The 21,535-nt window shown below is 53.3% G+C and overlaps 1 protein-coding gene across 1 annotated transcript in view; it reads right to left on the reverse strand.

The window, feature by feature from the left end:
- PTPRS (protein tyrosine phosphatase receptor type S) overlaps window positions 1-21,535 on the reverse strand; it is a 165,159-nt gene that overhangs the window by 86,308 nt on the left and 57,316 nt on the right. The window contains exon 2 of the mRNA XM_071451787.1: window positions 17,851-18,018. Within this exon, the coding sequence (XP_071307888.1) occupies window positions 17,851-17,938 (88 nt within the window). The 5' untranslated portion in view covers window positions 17,939-18,018. The remainder of the gene's footprint in view (window positions 1-17,850; window positions 18,019-21,535) is intronic.

Here is a 21,535-nt window from a genome sequence, read left to right on the forward strand (position 1 = left end):
CTGTGAAGCTCATTTGTTCTCCTGCCTGTCTCCCACCCCTCAAAGCACCTCTGGGCTCCCCATCCCTCTCCCTGTCTCTGTTTTTTGATGTTTCAGACAGGCATATGGTGGCTGGGCTGTCTCCCTCGCTGCTCGTCCATCACCGCCCATCCAGCGTGGCAGCCCTTCCTGAGGGACTCTGGGTGTAAAGGCTGAGCTGTCCCCTCCTTCTCCCCACTCCTACACCCCTCCAGCCTCCCTGCTGCAGAGCTCTCAGCCTCTTGTGTCATCCTTACAGGGAGTTGTTGGCTGCTTTTTTTACACCACTGTGTTCCAGTAACTTTTCCTGCTTTGGTGTCGCGTGGAAGGGGGAAGGAGGAGAGGGGAGAGGAGGCAGCAGCATCTTTGTGTTTGGTGAGGAGCTGCCTGGGTGTGCAGCAGCCCTGCCCCGTGGGCTGGGGAGGAGGAGGAGACCCCCACCCTTCTCACCTGAGCCCCAAAATCCTGTGGAGCACAGGGCACAGGAACCAGGGGGGATTTCTCTCTGTCCCTATGGAATCCAGGGCACAGGAATCAGGAAGGATCTCTCTCTGTCCACAGGAACCAGGAGGGATCTCTCTCTATCCACAGGAACCAGGAGGGATCTCTCTCTGTCCCTATGGAATCCAGGGCACAGGAATCAGGAGGGATCTCTCTCTGTCCAAGGGCACAGGAACCAGGAGGGATCCCTCTCTGTCCACAGGAATCAGGAGGGATCCCTCTCTATCCAAGGGCACAGGAATCAGGAGGGATCCCCCATGGAGAACCCACTTGGGAGCGTGTCCATGCTGCAGGAGAGGCAGAGACAGCTTCCATCCTTGCCCAAAATCAGAAGGAAATTCACCATTTTGTGCACACACACACAGACACTTGCTCAGTGCAGCTCCACATCTGAGAGCAAAGGTAAGAGATGAGACCACGGAGCCACTCATGGCTGAGGTTATTTTGCTTTTAGTTGCACAGCCCAGCGAGCTGCCCTGGGCTCCAGCCCCTGCCCACCAGCACAGCCCTCCTGGTGCTCATCACTCCTGCTCCACCTGCAGCAAAGGAGAGGCAGAGACAGCTTCTATCCACACCCAAAATCACTCAGCAGGAGGAAATTCGACCCCATGGTCTGAGCCCCAAATCCCCCATGGAGAACCCACATTGGGAGCGTGTCCATGCTGCAGGAGAGGCAGAGGCAGCTTCCATCCTTGCCCAAAATCAGAAGGAAATTCACCATTTTGTGCACACACACAGACACTTGCTCAGTGCAGCTCCACGTCTGAGAGCAAAGGTAAAAGATGAGACCACAGAGCCACTCATGGCTGAGGTTATTTTGCTTTTAGTTGCACAGCCCAGCGAGCTGCCCTGGGCTCCAGACTGCTCCCATAATTGGGATTCTGGCTCTGGTGCAAGCCCAGCTGACCTTGGGCTCGCCCTTGCTGCACCCCCAGCTGTCCCACGAGGCAGGGAGGTGACAGCCCTCATCCCTCACACCTGTCTGTCTGTCTGTCCTGCTCCAGACAGGGCACAGACCTGCTCCACTCTCAGCACCCCGGGTGGCACCGAGCACAGCTGCAGCCTTGGAAGGCAGAGAGGAAAACAAAACAACCACAAAAACCTGGCCAGAGAGAGCTCAGAGACCTTCCCCAGGAGGTGCTTCTTGGGGGAAGAAGATAAAAACTGAAATTCCTCTGGAATTTCCCAATGACCAAGCCGTGTCAGCTGGAATGAGACATCTCTCCCTGTTACTTCTCACCTCCTGCTAATTTCCAGAGCAACCTGGAGCAAATTTGATGTCATTCCCACTGCCATGCACAGCATTAACCCCCCCCTTCTCCTCCTCTTCCTCCTCCCCCTTTCCCTTTGGTTTCTGGGCTGGAGCTTTCTGCTGCTCCAATGGAACTCCATCTCCCTTTTCCACAACTGCTCCCAGCTGGAGAATGAGCCCAAGACGCTCCACAACCCCAGCCCTGGGCAGCTGTGCTTGAATTCCTGTCCAGGAAGGTGGGACTGGGGTCCAGGAAGGTGGGACTGGGGTCCAGGAAGGTGGGACTGGGGTCCAGCCATGCTCCCTGGGTTTCTCTGCTGCTCCCAAGGTTTTCCTGCTGCTCCCAAGGTTTCTCTGCTGCTCCCAAGGTTTCTCTGCTGCTCCCTGGGTTTTCTTGCTGCTCCCAGGATTTGTCTCCTTCTCCCAGGCTTTCTCTCCTGCTGCTCCCAAGGTTTTCCAGCTGATCCCAGGGTTTCTTTTCTGCTGCCCCCAAGGTTTCTCTGCTGCCCCCAGAGTTTGTCTCCCTCTCCCAGGATTTCTCTGCTGCTGCTCCCAGGGTTTCTCTGCTGCTTCCAAGGTTTTCCAGCTGCTCCCAGGGTTTCTCTCCTGCTGCCCCCAGGGTTTTCCTGCTGCTCCCTGAGTTTGTCTCCTTCTCCCAGGGTTTCTCTGCTGCTGCTCCCAGGATTTCTCTCCTGCTACTCCCAGGCTTTCTCTGCTGCTCCCAGGGTTTTCCTGCTGCTTCCAGGGTTTTCCTGCTGCTCCCAGGGTTTCTCTCCTGCTGCCCCCAGGGTTTCTCTGCTGCTGCCCCCAAGGTTTCCCTGCTGTTCCCAGGGTTTTCCTGCTGCTCCCAGGGTTTCTCTCCTACTCCAGGGATCAGTTTTACACAGAGCTGCTGCTGTGCTCTGCCTGTACATGGACATCCCCGCCCTGGACTCCATGAGGAGCAGCTCTGTCACCCCAGGGGACAGGGAGACAAAATGGGGAGCAGAAAGCAGCAAGGATGGGAGAAGCAGTGGCAATGAGAAGACACCAGCAGGGGAAATGGCACAGAGTGGGATTGCCTGGGGCTGATTCCTGGGCCTGGAGTTGGACCCTGATGGTCCTCGTGGGCCCCTTCCAAGCCAGGAGAACTGGAGCAGGCTGGAGAGGAGGGAGGCGCTCTCAGAGCAAGGAAGTGAGGATGAGATGGAGGAGACAAACCACAGAGCAGATGAAAACAGGAGAGAGCAGCCAAATTTGAGACAGATGGAGAGTGGGGAGCAGGGATGGGCTGTTTGGAATGGGGCTGTGCTCCACAGCAGCAGCGGGGGAGCTGCACACAGGGCTACAGGAACACAGCTCCAGAATTCACATTTCCTTCAGGACAACCAGAATTCACATTTTTCCTTCAGGACAAGTGAGAAAGCTCCAGAATTCACAATTTCCCTTCAGGACAACCAGAATTCACAATTTCCCTTCAGGACAACCAGAATTCACATTTTCCCTTCAGGACAACCAGAATTCACATTTTTCCTACAGGACAACCAGAATTCACAATTTCCCTTCAGGACAACCAGAATTCACATTTTTCCTTCAGGACAACCAGAATTCACATTTTCCCTTCAGGACAACCAGAATTCACATTTTTCCTTCAGGACAACCAGAATTCACAATTTCCCTTCAGGACAACCAGAATTCACAATTTCCCTTCAGGACAACCAGAATTCACATTTTTCCTTCAGGACAACCAGAATTCACAATTTCCCTTCAGGACAACCAGAATTCACAATTTCCCTTCAGGACAACCAGAATTCACATTTTTCCTACAGGACAACCAGAATTCACAATTTCCCTTCAGGACAACCAGAATTCACAATTTCCCTTCAGGACAACTGAGAAAGCTCCAGAACTCACATTTTTATGGATGCACTCCACAGGATTGAGGACACCCCTTGGAGGGGTCCTGCAGACACTCTGAACCTCACAAAACCCAGGGTTTTACTGACAGATTTTTGCACTTTTTCCTTTCTGAGGGCCGTTTCTCGGCGCCTCGCAAATAAAATTAAAATGAGGGTTTTCTGACAGAACAAACAAACAGGGAGTGAATTATATTCCATTTCCCTGTCAATAACTTCTCCCCAACCCGGTCTTATCATCATAAAAAGTCCATTAGGCAGTAATTGGGGAGGCAGGGGAGGGCAGGGCTGGCCCAGGGAACAGGAGCACGCCTGCTCCCCAACTGGCCCTTTCTGGGAAGGCAGACAGGATAATTATAGGCTTCAGATGGAGACTTCCTCTTACTGTCAGCAGCTCTTGGCTCTCTTCAGGGAGATGGGACTGGCAAGGTTGGGCAGAGGAGGGTAAAAAAAGACTGAGGATGTGTGGTTTTTTTTTAGAAGTGAAATGCTTGCACCTGGCTGTTCCCCTGCTGCTGAGCCACCAAAGCCCTCACCTGCCTTGGAAAAGCTGGGTTGCCACAGGAAGCAGCCTGTTCCCCTGTGGGCAGGGGGAATGTCACTTGGAGGATTCCTTTCCTCCCCTCTGCTTTCCTGCAAGGCCCCAGAGGAGGGAGGACAGCAGTGGAGGATGGCACCAGCACAGGAGTTAACACACACACACACAGAGAATGGGTGAGGAAGATGAAGGACTCGTTTAGTTCACCTTCACTGCACAAGCCCAACAGCTCCAACCCCTGTGCCAGCTCCCCCCTCTCCCCCTGGCTGGCCTGAGGCAGCACATGCCAAGCTGTTCTCACATGAGGATGGTAATTTGGGGCTCTGGCACATCCACACAAGCTCCTGTCTGCAGTGCACTGGGATCCAGACCTTTGGGAGCCTGCAGCACTGAGGCAGGAGGAGACTGAGGCTACCAAAAATCTGCTCCTAGTTCTGACATCCAAGGTGAGAAAAACCACGTTATCCTGCCTGCTGGAGGGGAAGCATAATCCTTGCTCCTGCTCTGTTGGAACTGCTGGTTTTCAGGGCTGGGGCTGTTCCTTATCACCTGGGAGCAGCAGCTGGGATGGAGTCATCCTGCTCTGCCAGGACTCCTCCAGGCTACCCCTGCACATCCCCGTGCATGGAAAGGATCCACCTCTCTCCATGGCAAGCAGGATGAGCCCCAGCTCCAGAGGGGCACCTTGATACAGCCCAGGAGAGCATTCCTCCAGCTGGGATTCATGCTGAGGGTGAGGGCACGTGTAGTGATACACAGGGGATGGAAACTGCTGGGTGGGACAGGACGGGGAGCTGAGTGCCCATCCCACAAAGCTCCTCCTCCCATGCCTCAGTTTCCCCACCTCCCTTCGCTCACCCATCCCACTGGGAGCACAGCAGGAGCCCCAGCTGCTGATCTCTGCTCCCACCAGCCAAGGAGCAGCCAGGTGGGAGTGCAGGTGGAGCTCTGGCCAGGATCCTCCTTCACCTGCTGGCACGGCCAGGAGAAAGCTGCTGCTGCTGGTGAGCGGGAGCTGAAGGAGAGGAGCACTGTTGAAATGGAGGATGGCAGCCTGGGATGCACAGAATTCACAGAATCACTGGCTTGGAAGAGACCCTAAAGGTCATTGAGCCCAACCCAGCCCCACAGCTCAACTGAGCCCTGGCACCCAGTGCCACATCCAGGCTTTGTTAAACACATCTGGAGATGGTGACTCCACCACCTCCCTGATCCCTGGGAATTCCCAAAATTCCCCCGAATTCACAGAATTACTGGGTTGGAAGAGACCCCAGAGGTCATCAGCTCCAACTCAGCCCCAACAGCTCAACTGAGCCCTGGCACCCAGTGCCACATCCAGGCTTTGTTAAACACACCTGGAGATGGTGACTCCACCACCTCCCTGATCCCTGGGAATTCCCTAAATTCCCCCAAATTCATAGAATTCACAGAATCACCAGGTTGGAAGAGACCCTAAAGGTCATTGAGCCCAACCCAGCCCCAACAGCTCAACTGAGCCCTGGCACCCAGTGCCACATCCAGGCTTTGTTAAACACACCCAGGGATGGGGACTCCATCACCTTCCTGAGCAGAACATTCCAGAACTTCATCGCTCTTTCTGTATAAAACTTTTTCCCGATATCCAGCCTATATTTCCCTTGATGAGGAAGCTCCAGCAAGCACAAGAGCGTGGCCAGCCAGGACCCTGGGGGTACCCGGGTGCTGTCCATCAGCATCTCATCCCACATCTGTCCACACATCCCATAACAAGGCACAACAGCCCAGAGCAGAGCCAGAGACCCAAGGAGCTGTCCTGGCAATTAATGAGGGCCCCTTGTCCATCAATGACAGCGATCCCAGGTTGTTAGCAAGCAGCAGCTGGAGGCAGGGGGCTCTGCCTGCCCTTGCCATATCGCTCAGACAGCTTCTCCTCCGGCCATGTCATTGAGATTGGCATCCTGCAGCAGCCTGATTCACCACCCACCTAGAAAGGACCCAGCTGAAAAGGATTTGGCTCTTTGCTCAACCTCCACTGCTCTGATTGAGTCACTAAAGAACCACAGTCCACAGGGGATACCAGAACATGAAAAAAACATTTCCTACGGGAGGAGCCGGCAAGGAGCAAAAGCTAAAGGAGCCCAGAGCCAGCTCCCAGGGGGCAATGGCATCTCAGTCCAGCCCAGCCGTGGTCCTGTGCCACTGCAAAGTGACAGCAGAGTCAGCAGCAAGGGCAAAACAAACTGCTACAAGCTCCTGCAGCTCGGGGTCCTGCCAAGGGTGAGGTCTGGGAGATCAGCCCTGGTCAGCGAGAGCACCCAGAGCTCTGCACCTGCAAACACCAGGGAAATCCTGGGTTTTGGAAACCCTGGGTTTTGAAAATCCTGGGGCTTGGAAACCCTGCCCTACACCTGCAAACAGCCAGGGAAATCCTGGGGTTGGAAATCCTGGGTTTTGGAAACCCTGGGTTTTGGAAATCCTGGGTTTTGGAAATCCTGCCCTGTACCTGCAAACACCAGGGAAATCCTGGGTTTGGAAATCCTGGGTTTTGGAAATCCTGCCCTGTACCTGCAAACACCAGGGAAATCCTGGGTTTTGGAAATCCTGCTCTGCACCTCTAAACACCAGGGAAATCCTGGGGCTTGGAAACCCTGGGGTTTGGAAATCCTGGGGCTTGGAAATCCTGCCCTGCACCTGTAAACACCAGGGAAATCCTGGGTTTTGGAAATCTTGGGTTTTGGAATTCCTGGGTTTGGAATTCCTGCCCTGTACCTGCAAGCAGCCAGGGAAATCCTGGGGTTGAAAATCCTGGGTTTTGGAAATCCTGGTGTTGGGAATCCTGGGTTTTGGAATTCCTGGGTTTTGGAATTCCTGGGTTTTGGAATTCCTGCCCCGCACCTGCGGCTCTGCAGGGCTCATGCACAAGCGGGTGAGCCCAGCCAAGATGGGGCAGCCCACAGGGGTGTGTGGGGATCTTCTGGGCAGCCCAGAAAGGCACACCAGGCAAATAAAATATGTCTGATAAAGCTCTGCTCTCTCGCTCTGTAAATAAAAGCTGTATTACTTCCACTTACTGCTTCTTTCCTTCAGGCAAGAGAAGGAGTCTGCAGGAACAGGGTGAGGTGCAATTCCTAGAGCCCAGAACTTGGGGTATCATTACACCATTCCTGTCCAACCTCTGGTGAGAGACTCCAGCCCTTATTTTCCATGGAACAAAAGAAGATTCTGGATATACAAGCTTGGAATACCTGGGTCTAAACAGTCCTGTGAGCCTGCACTGCTTATTGAAACTGGGATGTCGAGGAGCTTGGGACAGGAGATCTCAAAAATGAGAAACCAAGACCTGATAAAGCCATGACTAAAGGATGAGCACAACCTCCAACAGTGGTGAACTTGGACTCTTACCACACGAGTCATTGCAATTTCTGCCTCTGAACCACACCACTCATCATTCAGAGCTGCAGTGGGAACATCAACAGAAAAGAATCCAAAAAAATGAGATTTCAACAACAGTGCTGAGAAAGAACTGACAGCAGTGGGAATGTGATGGATTCAGCTTTGGGACACCACAGACCCAGTGAGCCAGGAAAACAGTGCAAGATGTGAATGAGAGAGAAATGGAAACGTGGAAAAGCAGCAGCAATGCCTTAAATTCTTCTATCAAAGACAGCAATTGAGGAAGGTGAGCTTTTCTGGGGGAGGACAGCTCCTGTTCGTGTTTGACACTGTCAAGGGATGGCTTGTCCTGCAGCCCTCCCAGGCACCAGGAAGAAGATCCCTCTCCCTTTCATTGCCTCAAGGGGCAGCTCCTGGAATTAATCACAATTAGCAGATCCTGGAAGAAAAGGGGTGTATCACAGTACTGATAGAGAAAAAACCCACAAACGGCCTCAAAAGCAAAGAGATCCTCCCCAAACAGACAGATAAAGGGAAATGAGAGCTGGAGGATCTTCCTGGCTCCCTGGGAGATCACTGGAGCCAGTCTCAAGGTGATCTTCAAGAGCTGAACTGAAAAAAAAAAACCTTACAGCATCTTTTCACAAATTCATCCAAACAAATCAAAGTCCAGGCTAAAGATTTGTATGATCTGTCGGCACTCCTAGCAGCATGCTCAGACTAATTTATAAATAAATCCATGGATTCCAACGGAGGTGAGGGAGGATGAGGACACAGTCAAATTAATTTGACTTTATTAATTAAAAAAACCACCAAGTTTCATCACCCCACCACTCTTTAGAGGTTGTGTGAGAGTGGGGGGAGCTATGCTCATTAATTATGCAGAAAATGCAAAACTATCATCCTCTGAATGAGTTTAAAATAAGGAGAAACCCTTTCAGAATGGGGAGAAATTACTCCCCAAGGCAGCTGAAATTTCTCTTGCAACTTCAAAGGACAATAAATTATTCAAATCACTCGCGCCACTCGCACGCTCCCTCACTCTCTCCCCTTCTCAATTTTATGCTCCTGAGTCAATTAAAGATTTGGAGGACTCGGAGAAACTTTGTAGAATGCTAAACCAGTTGCAGCTCCTTCTATTTTATTTTTTTTTAATTTTTTTTTCCTTCTTTAAAGCTTTGCTTTTCCTCTCGGCCTCAAAAGGAAACAGAAATGACTCCGTGCGCTGCAGATGAAACGAGCGGCGCTGGTTCCGCCCCGCTCACGGAGCGTTTCATGTCTGCACCCACCAGGATGGGACATGCTCAGGGCTCTGTGTGCATGATTCTGGGAAAGCAGGTCAGCCCAGAGCCCCTCCTGTCAATGCCTGAAATCATTCACCCCAATATCCCCTGTCAAAGTCAAAGCAGCAGACAGCCAAAACGTATTCATGCTGCTCTCTGCTCGGGTCTGGGGTCGCTGCCACATCCCGCAGCTCTCTCTGTCCCTGGGATCTGCTGCTAAACCCCACAGGGGCTGCAGGAGGAGAGCCCAGGCTGCTGGAACCAAACCTGGGGCTCATCAGAGCTCCCCAAACCACTCAGGGGCTGCTGGAACCAAACCTGGGGCTCATCAGAGCCCCCCAAACCACTCAGGGGCTGCTGGAACCAAACCTGGGGCTATCAGAGCCCCCCAAACCACTCAGGGGCTGCTGGAACCAAACCTGGGGCTCATCAGAGCCCCCCAAACCACTCAGGGGCTGCTGGAACCAAACCTGGGGCTCATCAGAGCCCCCCAAACCACTCAGGGGCTGCTGGAACCAAACCTGGGGCTATCAGAGCTCCCCAAACCACTCAGGGGCTGCTGGAACCAAATCTGGGGCTCATCAGAGACCCACAGGGGCTGCAGGAGGAGAGCCCAGGCTGCTGGAACCTAATCTGGGGCTTATCAGAGCCTCCCACACTGCTCAGGGGCTCCTGGAACCAAACCTGGGCCTCATCAGAGCTCCACAGGGATGCTCAGGGGCTACAGAAGGAGAGTCCAGGCTGCTGGAACCAAACCTGGGGCTATCAGAGCTCCCCACACTGCTCAGAAACTGCAGGAGGAGAGCCCAGGCTGCTGGAACCAAACCTGGGGCTATCAGAGCCCCCCAAACCACTCAGGGGCTGCTGGAATCAAACCTGGGGCTCATCAGAGCCCCCCAAACCACTCAGGGGCTGCTGGAACCAAACCTGGGGCTCATCAGAGCCCCCCAAACCACTCAGGGGCTGCTGGAACCAAACCTGGGGCTATCAGAGCCCCACACACCACTCAGGGGCTGCAGGAACCAAACCTGGGGCTCATCACACTGGACAACACAGCGAGGGAAGCCCTTGCTCAAAAAAGCCAATGGAGGCAAGGCAAAGGAGCACTGGGAAGGTGCAGTCCCAGAGTGAGGATGCTCCCCACTCCCTGGCCTGCAGCCTGTACCCTGGTTACCTCCCTGCACACAGCAGATGGTGTAAAACGTGACTGTTTTCGTGAACTTTAACAATCCCCCCCAAAAATTAAAGGCAGCTGCAGCGCAGAGAACATCACAGCTTTCTAAGGTGGGAACTGGGACCAATTATGTTGCAAGAGAACATCCTTGACTGGAGGGGAAGAGTGGCTGGGAGTAAATAAAACTGTTCTTGGGAGATTGTGTCTCACAGGCCAGCTCGAGCCCAGATTCCATCCCACGCACGGAGGAATGACATTCCTCTGGTCGGGCGTCCTTGAAAAACACTCTGCCTGCCTTCTAAGAATAATACTGGGCTTGCCAGGCCACAGAAAGGGAGGAATCCCTCACAGATTCCCTTCAGTGACCCAGGAGATTTGTGCTGAGTTGGTCTCGAGAAGACACAAGCACAGGGAGAGGGGAAAAGCCAAGGTGAGCCAGGAGAGGCTCCGGAAAGATCCCATCCTTCCTGGCAGCAAGGGCAAAAGTGCTGGTGTGGAAAGGACAACCAAGGGGAGGAGTCATAAAGAAAGAAGTCTTGGCTCCTTAGCAAAGCCTGACACAGAGGAACAGCCCCAGTTTTGGCATCCAGGTATGAAGACAGACACTTCCTCCACCCCAATCCTCTGCAGGTGACATTTTCACACGAGCCACTTGTTTACACAACAAACAGATGCTCTTTTCCCCTAACTTAACCATCTAATGAAGCTGAGCAGAAAGAGCCTCTGGCTGGGAAAAGATCCTTCAGCAGGAGACACCCATGGCTGGGTCCCAAACACCGTGGCTGCTGCTGTCCCCAGGTGCTCCTCAGCAGAGATTAATCTAATGAGCATCCCCAGCATGGGGCACAGCTGAGACCTGGCAAGTGACAGCCCCCTCTGCCCCCAAGGAAGCTCTTTCAACACATGATTTATTTCCTCTCTGGATCCTACAGGAGACACAAACTTTCCAATTTGAGTTATCTTAAAGAAAAGAAAGAAAGGAGAAAAAAAGAAAAGAAAAGCTACATCACTTGATCCAGTCAGGCAAGGTTTAATTTAATCAGGCACTTAAACAAGGTGACACAGAGGCTTAATTCAGTGTCCTTGAGTGAGACAACAACCAGTCCAGAACCCTCAGCAAGATCACAGCTGGCACATGGGGAAGGCAGCAATGGGAAGGGAAGGGAAGGGAAGGGAAGGGAAGGGTAGTGCACCACAAGGACAGGGAGATGTTCCCTGCCTGCAGAGGCAGCTGGGGCATGAGGAACAGGAGCAGCAGGTGGATCTGGGCAGGGGAGCAGTGATCTCTGCCTGTCCAGGATTCAGCTGCTGTCTCCTCTCTCAGACTCCCCTCACTGCAGGGACAATGTGCAAACTCCACCACGCTCCAACCGACCACAAAACCTCCTGTATGCTCCCACCTTAAATTCATAAATTCTGCTTTCCCAAGGGGGAAAAGCCTTTCTGCAGCATCTCCCTGGCTCCTCAGCCCTGTGCAGGTTCCCTGTCCTTTTGAGGGCCCACAACAATCAGGGTCTGTGCCCCAGCCTGTGGGACAGCTCAGCCTCAGCCCCTGGGACAGCTCTGCTGGGCTCTCCTGGATCCACCTCCAGCACTTCCAACTGGAGCAGCTTCCCCACCATGCAGGGATCTCCTTCCCACTGATGTCAGCTCCATGTGTCTACCAAGCCCTGAGATGGAGCCTCCTGGGTTTCTGCTCCCATCTCACCTGGCAGCAGCAGCAGATCCAAGCCTGGGCCTGCAGAGCTGAAAGCTGTGAGCTGTGCAGGAGGGGCTCATCCTGCTGGGAGGGGCTGCTCAGGACAGCAGGCAGATACACCTGGAAGGGCTGGGACCTGCATCCCAGTGAGCCAAGCTGTGCTGCCAGGACATCTCTCTGCCTGTCCAGGACCCCTTGTCACACACATCTTTGATGGAAAATCCTTTCCTTAGGATTTTTTCCTCCTGAGAAGCTGAGAGGCCTCAGGAACAAAATGCAAACAAAGATTATCTGCTGCTGTGGAATGCAACAGGTGGGTCTGGGATTGGGCTCATGTGGTTGTTTCTAATTAATGGCCAATCACAGCCCAGCTGGCTCAGACACAGAGCCCAAGCCACAAACCTTTGTGATCATTCTTTGCTATTCTATTCTTAGCCAGCCTTCTGAGGAAATCCTTTCTTCTATTCTTTTAGTATAGTTTTAATGTAATATATATCATAAAATAATAAATCAAGCCTTCTGAAACACGGAGTCAGATCCTCGTCTCTTCCCTCATCCTCAGACCCCTGTGAACACCATCACAACCCCTGCCAGGGGGCTCAGAGACCCTGGCACAGAGCCCAAAATGTCCCTGTGGGTTTGATTATGACCCATGGAGCAAGTTACCAACCTTAGATGAAGATCAGCAAGCCACAACAGTTTAGGTAGAATAACAGTGAAGTTATCACAGGGTGGAAAAGTAGATTTTGGGGTTTTTTGAATGGGGGTTCAGGGGGCAAGATGGAGGGAACTGGGCATGTCCAGCCTTTCTCCTTCTTCTTCTTGGCCTCCATCTTCTGCTGTGATGGTGGCACTGACAGATTGGTTTAGAGTAGAAGCTCACTGTCTAACACAGGTGATGGGTATTGGAAAGGAATTGCAAACATTGTACAGGTAGTTTTTAGTATAAAGACATAAAACCACCCTGGGGCCAGGCAGAGTGCCTGGAACTGTCCTGCTGGATGGACCTCAACAGGGCTGGAGAAAATTTTTATAGATAAGATAAAATAAACAACTCTGAGACCAAAAACTGAAGAGCCCTGACTCATTCTTTAAGTCCCCAGGCTGGGAAAAGAGACTTTGAACAACCTCGGGGTCACAGTGACCCAGAAAGGCCCCAAAAAGCCCCCAGCTGCTGCCCCTGGTGGCACAGAGCACAGCCCTTCCATGCCACACACCCTCCACAAGGCACCAGCTCCCCAAACACAGCCTGAACGTGGACCTGGAGGGGCCCCAGGGCCATCCCATCACAGCTTTTGCATCACCCCTGTGAGCCCCACGTGCTGCAAACCTGGCTGCTGCCTCTGCTGGGTGCTCACAGAGCCCCCCTCACATGCACCTCCCGTGAATTACTGTGTTCTGCAAATTAATGATGGAGCAAGGGCAATTAAAAGGGAAGAAAGCCAGGGTAATGCATCATAAAAGGGGCTTTATTCTTTTATTTTGTCAATTGCAATTTAGATTTAATTATTTATGGTAATACTTCAGAGTGCGCTAGTAAGGCTTCTATACAGTGATTTATAAAAGGAAGGAAATGTAAGTAATAAGTAATGTTCCCTGCCCTTAAATCTTTGCTGGGGTGGAGAGAGCCATGCACCAGCCTTCTGTGTATGCAAAGTGCCAATTAGCAAAGTGCTATTGTAAAACACAAAGGTTTAATCAATGAGAAAAATCCACTTGAAAACAGCGAGCGTGCTGATTCCGGTCAGAAAAATGGCCACATTTCCATGCAGTAAATGGCTTTTAATGTGCAGCTGAGGAGCACTTGGAGGGGGCACGTGGCTCCTTCGGGTGGCACAGGGACCTGAGCACTGCCATGGGCCAAAAGCAGCTGTGCCCTGCACAGCTGGGCAGGAGCAGCTCCTGCCCAGCCACACGAGGGACACGCACAATGAGAGGTTTTGGGGTGCTCAGTTATTCTGCACACGCACAATGAGAGGTTTTGGGGTGCTCAGTTATTCTGCACACACACAATGAGAGGTTTTGGGGTGCTCAGTTATTCTGCACACACACAATGAGAGGTTTTGGGGTGCTCAGTTATCCTGCACACGCACAATGAGAGGTTTTGGGGTGCTCAGTTATTCTGCACACACACAATGAGAGGTTTTGGGGTGCTCAGTTATCCTGCACACACACAATGAGAGGTTTTGGGGTGCTCATTCATTCTGCACACACACAATGAGAGGTTTTGGGGTGCTCAGTTATCCTGCACACACACAATGAGAGGTTTTGGGGTGCTCATTCATTCTGCACACACAAAATGTGAGGTTTTGGGGTGCTCAGTTATCCTGCACACACACAATGAGAGGTTTTGGGGTGCTCAGTTATCCTGCACACGCACAATGAGAGGTTTTGGGGTGCTCAGTTATCCTGCACACACACAATGAGAGGTTTTGGGGTGCTCATTCATTCTGCACACACAGATTAGGAGGTTTTATAGTGCTCAGTTATTCTGCACACACACAATGAGAGGTTTTGGGGTGCTCATTCGTTCTGCACACGCACAATGAGAGGTTTTGGGGTGCTCAGTTATCCTGCACACACACAATGAGAGGTTTTGGGGTGCTCAGTTATCCTGCACACGCACAATGAGAGGTTTTGGGGTGCTCAGTTATCCTGCACACACACAATGAGAGGTTTTGGGGTGCTCAGTTATCCTGCACACACACAATGAGAGGTTTTGGGGTGCTCAGTTATCCTGCACACACACAATGAGAGGTTTTGGGGTGCTCATTCATTCTGCACACACACAATGAGAGGTTTTGGGGTGCTCAGTTATCCTGCACACACACAATGAGAGGTTTTGGGGTGCTCATTCATTCTGCACACACACAATGAGAGGTTTTGGGGTGCTCAGTTATCCTGCACACGCACAATGAGAGGTTTTGGGGTGCTCACTCATTCTTCATACACACAATGAGAGGTTTTAGGGTTCTCACTCGTCCTGCACACACACAATGAGAGGTTTTAGGGTGCTCACCACAGAAGCTTTATGGCTCTGGGTGGGTGAACAGGAAACAGCAAGGCTTGGTGCTGTGCCCATCAGCAATTTGGGAGCTATTCCCCTCTCCAGACTCATCTCCAGGCCTCATCTGTCTCTGCTGCCTGGTTTCTCACAGCTTCAAGGGGCACATTTGACTGTGCAGCTCCTGGGGAGGCCTTCTCTAACCTCCTGCAGCCATGCCAATTCATGGTACTCACACAAACAGCAGAACCCTCAAGAAAAGGGTAACACTTTCCATTTAATGATACCACTGAAAATAATCATGGAATTCAGTAATTTCCAGTTCCATGGCTGCCTTTGACCATATGGAAGAAACAAAGAAAATGTCCATATTGAAGCAAAGAGAAAAGAGAAGGAACATGCCTGTGTCACACCTTTCAATTATTGTTCTCTTCAGCTTCCCAAGGAGGAACAGCGGGCAGAAAGTAGTGTGGTGCTTTGGATTTTTAATTTAAATGGCAGTTTCCTTTAAATAGAATGCTCCTGCCACAGAAAGGTTTAAATCACTGACTGAGATCAATTAGGCTCAGAAAGAAGGGAAGTGTTTTAATGGTCCTTTGATTGCAGAGACCACAGCTCCTCCAGAGCTGCACTGGGGGAGTCCCAGCTCAGCCCAGGCTCTGCTCTGGGATCTGCTCCCTGCCAAGCTGGGAGGTGATGCCCTCCAAAATCCACAGTCCCAGGGGTTTCCCATCTCTCTTCCCAGCACAGGGCAGGCACCAGCACCGTGTGCCTGGGGGCTGCAGGGCCCGGGGTGAATCAGGGCAGAAATGGGGTCAGTGCTGTGGCCAAATGGAAGCTGGCCAAGGGATTACAGGAATGTGACAGAGCCCGGGGCCATCTGATGGGAGGGGACATTGTCAGAGCAGGGACAGCTCCTCTCACAGGCTCTGCAGCTGTGGCAGACAGAGCTGGTTGCTCTTTGGGGAGCTGCACAGACCAGCCTGGCTGAAATGGGATGGCCCAGGAGCCCCTCCAAGGGCAGGAGCCATCATCAGCTCACTGCCCACTCATCCTCAGCTCCAGAGAGACTCACACAGCTGGTACCAGGCAGCACCCCCAGGGCACAGGGCAGGGAGGTGCTGCAGGTCAAGAGGAGACACAACATCTGGCCCAACATCTGCACAGCAAGCAGGTAAGAGCAGCCAGCCCCATCCCAGCAACCTGCAAACTTCCTGCACGGACATCTGTGAGCAGCCAGAGGGAAAACAGCACAAACCCTCACAGTTCAGGATCCAAGGACACTGCAGAACTACAGGAGGGGGAAACTTGGCTGCAAGCAGCAAGGTGTCTGCAGAGCAGTGCCAGATTTCAGCAGGGCTCAGGCCACACCACCGGTGCATTCTGTGTCTGGCCAGCACCAACCCTTCCTGAGGGCACAGTTCCCCCAGAAGGGATCCAGATCCCTCTGGAGCAGTCAGGCAGCACGAGGGATCTCCCAGCTCTGCTGGAATCTCTGAGCAAACCTCTCCCCAAAGAGGAGGGACGGCCAAGATGTTTGCTCCTTCCCAGGAAAATGAAAACCACGAGAGAACTGGGGTCTCTCAGCCATGGTTTGGAGAGGCCTTGATGCTGCCATGTCCCTGTCAGCACTGAGCACACAGGACTCCTGTGCACTCAAAATTCAAATGGACCCCAATTTTCACAGGCACTCGGGTATCAGTGGGGGCTCTCCTTACACAGAGAGGCTGTAGAGCTGCAGAACACCTGAGCCCTCCATCCACGCCTGCAGAGCTGCAGTTTGCTTTGCAAACTGATTTTGCCAGGTGTGGTTACAGGAAACCAGTGGCAAGAACAAGACCCTGGAGCCCTGACTCCAGATTTCCACTGATTCCCCACTCCTGACTCCACTGCACCAAGAGCCAGGAGTGGAGATTCCCAGTGCCCACTTTCACCACAAAGCCAACAGAGCCACCCTGAGCCCACAGAGCAGCACCCACTGACTCTGGGTGCTCATAAAGACCCTGCAGAGCCTCAGCTCCAACACCAACATAGGACAAATCCCTGGATAAACCCTGGGGCAAGAGGCTCGTGGCAGCTCCCTGCCACGCTCTGCAGTGCTGCTGCCACCCCAGACAGCTCAGCTGAAGCTCTGGGTCTCTTTCTGGACACCATCTGAGGTGCAGACTGACCCCCAGCCAGCACTTCACCCCAGCATGAACCTCCCAGAGCCCAGCTCGCCCACCAGGCTCACGAAACGAAAGAAGAATAAAATACAACTTTATCTTTCTGCACGTGAGTGCTCCTCCCTGCAAAGAGGGATTAAGCACGAACCCAGCAAAACTCAGAGAGAGGCAAGGGCAAAACACATCCCCACTTGTCTGCTGCAGAGAGGATGGAAAGCACCCTTCCAAAAACATCTCCCAGCAACAAAAGGTCGCGGATCCATTCAATCCCTGTCATCCTAATAAACCCTGATAACCAAGTGATTACGTGAAAAGCTGTCAAGGGCTCTGCTGACCAGAGCAGCCCTCTCACCAGCTTCAAGCAGCTTTGCTGGGGAGGAAAAAAAAAAACCTCATAATTCAATCAGCTTGGAAAAGTCTATTCCCCACTGATCCCAAGCGATCAGCCTTCATGTTGAAGGAACATTACACTCAAGTCGCTGAAGATTTTCACTTCACTTCTTTTTTTTTTTTTTTTCCCTTCCCCTTTTCATTTTTTAAAGCAGGAATTGAAAGGCAGCACAGATAAAAACTGTGTTGAACTGGAACTGGTTCACTCAGGGGAAGGAGAAACATAATGCTCTTTCTTGAAATGCTGTTTGGAATCCAGCCCCAGAAAGTAACCTGACAACAGTCACCAGCAGTGTCTGACAGATGCTGAAAGGCAGGAGCAGGAGGGGACAATATGGGTAAGATGGGGTTGGGAGAAGGTGGGGGAAGGCTCTCAGGCCTTCTCTCCCTTCTCTCCAGCTCTTTGGCAGCCTGAAATGAGGACCCAGCTGCCCTGTGTCCCTCCGAGGTGGAGCTGGGAACAACGGGAAGGCACCGGCGGAGAGTTCAGGATGCTGGGAGATGAAACACTGCATCCTCAGCTATTGAGAAGGGGGAGGAAAGGAGCAGAGCCACTCACTCTCAGCAAGGCAGTCCATCAGCAGCACGGAGAGGACGTTCACGAGGGAGAGCAGCGAAGACATTCCAGGGCTGGGAAGGATCCTCATCCTCTGCAAAGGCGCTGGGCCCCAGCCGGGAAGGCTCCGGCTCAGTGGCAACTGCGGCGTCTCCCCAGCCTGGTCAGCACCTGTGGGGCACAAAGGGACAGCTCTGAGGCCAGGGGCTGGGCAGGGGCTGGGCAGGGGCTGGGCAGAGCCCGAGTGGCCACGGCGGCGCACGGTCCCTGCAGGGACAGGGGCACCTTCCCTTCCCCAGGGTGGCACTGAGGGGTGGCACTGGGCACCCACCCGGCTCCATGGGGTGAGCCCGGCTCCATCAGAGGCTCCAGCTCCATGGGGTGAGCCCAACTCCATGATGGGAGCCCAGTTCCATGGGCAGAGCCCAGCCCCATGGACCAGCTCCATGGGATAAGCCCAACTCTATAGGTTGAGCCCAGCTCCACAGGATGAGCCCAGCTCCACAGGATGAGCCCAGCCCCATGGACCAGTTCCATGGGGTAAGCCCAGCTCTATGGGCAGAGCCCAGCTCCATCAGGGGCTCCAGCTCCATGGGATAAGCCCGGCTCCATGGGTTAAGCCCAGCTCCATGGGGTGAGCCCAGCTCTATGGGCAGAGCCCAGCTCTATGGGCAGAGCCCAGCTCTATGGGCAGAGCCCAGCTCCACAAGATGAGCCCAGCTCCACAGGGTGAGCCCAGCCCCATGGACCAGCTCCATGGGATGAGCCCAGCTCCATGGATTAAGCCCAGCTCTATGGGCAGAGCCCAGCTCCATGGGTTGAGCCCAGCTCCACAGGGTGAGCCCAGCTCCATGGGTTAAGCCCAGCTCCATGGGTTGAGCCCAGCTCCATGGGGTGAGCCCAGCTCCATGGGTTAAGCCCAGCTCCATGGGCAGAACCCAGCCCATGTTTGGAGTTTAACCCATCAGGTTCTCTCCCTCCCCAGCACAGGGCCCAAGGACCCTCTGAAAAAAGGGAGATTTTTCCAAGAAAGCGCAGGGCGAGGAAGCAAAGCTGAAACCTCACACATGAAGAACCCAGCAAGGAAAGCAACAAATGCCCCCCATGAGAGATGCTCCTGCCCAGACAGGCCGTGCTCCCCCAGCACAGCAGCCCTGACCCCCAGCCAGGTGTCACTGGGGGTGTCCCAGAGCCCCTCTTGCACAGGAAACACACACTGGAAAGGCTCCAGCAAGGCTGGGCTTGCAGCAGCCACTCTGCACGTCTGAGAGCCCCTCCACCACTCAGTGCCTCAGTTTCCCCACTTGCACCACACAGAGGTGGAAGAGAGGCGAGCCACACAAAACTGGAGGAGAGAATACCTGGAGAGCAGGGGCTGCCACAGCTGATCCTGGTGGATCGAGTCCATGCAGCCTCCACAGGAGGTGAGGGAGATTTTCTCCTGCTCAGTTCTGCCCTGGACGTGGCAGAACGTGGCAGCAGGACAGAAGCAGCAGATCAGCAGGGCTGTGGCAGGGCAGATCCAGCTCAGCACCAGCCTGCCAGCACATTTCCATGGAGACAAACTGCTGCCTCCAAAGGGAGCTCCCTGCTCACAGCTTTATCCTGATCCCCGTGCAAAGCTGGAGTGGCATGAAGGCAGCTGTGTGTTCTCAGCCCTGTGTGTCAACACTGGGAAACGCTTCCCTCAGTCACACAGGTGGGATCTGCCCCAGAAGGGCTGAAAATAGAGTGGAAGCTGCAGCCACAGCCTCCTCCCGGGGTCGGCAGCTCAGAGGTTTCCACCAGGCAGGCTCTGAGCACGGGATAATGGCCAGAGCTGGGCAAGGATCTCTCAGATCTGACAGATTCCTTCCCGCTATCGTTCCTCCAATTAGAAATCAAACCCGGGGTTTATCACCTTTTGGAGGAAAGCCAGGTAGGAGATATTGTACAATGATCAAAGGCTTTGAGAGGACTAAGGGGATAGTGAGGCTGTTTAAGCTTTCTGACACACATCGGGGTGGGAGACTGTCGGGACAGGCAGTGTGAAGGGGCATTTTCATCTTTTTCTGTCCCATTAACTCTCCAAGGCTGAACTGTGCAGAATTAAAAGAAAAGCCAGGATAAACAAGACGTCCCCATACGTACTCAGCCCTAAAGAACAACTTTTCAGAGAGAAGCTTTGGACTTTGAGGATTACAAAGCCTCTGCTGTGTGCTCTGTGCTAGCCCAGATCCACCACGCTTCAGTGACAAACGAGCACAAATACTGGAACAAAAAAAGGGAAAAAAAAAAACCCCAATCCTATCACTGGGAATCTCTTCAAATGTTTGTTCTAGACACACTCAGAGAAACACAGAGAGGCTCCAGCCAGCCCCAGCTCGGGGTTCACAGGGTTCCAGGGCACAGAACAACACGTTGGGGTTTCTTTTGTGGCTGTCAGGGGTGAGCAGAGAGCGGGAGCAGCGTGAATGGCTGTGATGGGAACTGTTAATTAAACTGGGGATGTGGCAGCGATGCCAGCACAGCACACAGAGCTGTGCTGCAGCTCCCTGGCTCTCCCTTCTCCCGTTCCCACCAGCGAGGCTGGCGTTGCAGGGAGCAAGAATGCACCCGGCTATTTCGGGTGCCTGTGTCAAAATAAAACCCAGCAAACCCCGCTGGCTCAGCCACCGTTTCAGAAACTCCCGTTTTCCTTTATCAGAGCAGCACATCCACCCCCACCAGTGCCAAAAATGCCACCAAACACCTCCTTGAGCCTCGTGTGCTCCCCAGACACGGCAGTGATGATCCTCCACAGCTGAGAGCAGCCAAGAGAAGCAGCACAATCCCTAAAGTCCCCCCGGGATGGAGCTGAATGTCAGGGAAATGTTCTGCCTCCCCCAGAGAGAGGAGCCTGGCAGTGCCACCCTCCCACAGCCAGCACGGCTTTTCCTGCCCTGTAATGGGCTCTGAAGGAGAAGGTCTGGAAAAGGAGATCCAGAACAGCTCCAAGATGAGAGGAGGAGATGCCAGAGGGTGACACTTCCACTCCAGTGCTAATGTGCTTCCCCAGCCCCTGCCGGAGACACAAAGTGCTGGCAGAGATATTAGGGCATGTCAGCCTCGATCCAGCAGCTCATCCTTCAGAGCAGCTCCATCCCTGCTGGCCCCTGGCTGAGGCACTGCCAAGACAGCAGGATGTGCACAGGACAGGCTGGGGCACAGCTTGCCCTGCCTCCTTGGCAGGCAATAGGAGCAGCCACAGTTCCTGTCCCCACGCTGCTGCCACACAAGGAGGCTGAAACCCAGTGGGAATCGTTCTGGTGAAAGCTCCAATCCCAAGGGGCGCTGCCACCCCTGCTCTCCCCTCCTCAGGGCTTACCTTGCTCTCTCTGGAGCAGGTCTGCTCAGCCCTGCCTGTCTCTGAGCACCCAGCCAAGCTCCTGGCACCAGCCGAGCCAACATAATGGCACTTTTCCTGTGCTGCTCCACAGACCTGCAAAATTCGCTAAATTCCCTGGCACAGGGTCCCCTGCAACACAAGCAAACCACCTAATAGACCTCAATCCTTGCTAAAGAATGCAATTAAGTGAAGCCACGGCCCCCAGTGGGGTCAGATTTGTGCTAGATACGGTCACATTTCAGGAATAAGATTAATTCTTACAGTAAAGGAGCTCCTGTAAGACATTCATTCCTGTGTGCTGCCTAATCTCCAGCTCTAAGC

Source organism: Agelaius tricolor, unplaced genomic scaffold (genome assembly GCF_023055355.1).
Source record: "Agelaius tricolor isolate 1412-34295 unplaced genomic scaffold, bAgeTri1.0.p SCAF_33, whole genome shotgun sequence".
Lineage (NCBI taxonomy): Eukaryota > Metazoa > Chordata > Aves > Passeriformes > Icteridae > Agelaius > Agelaius tricolor.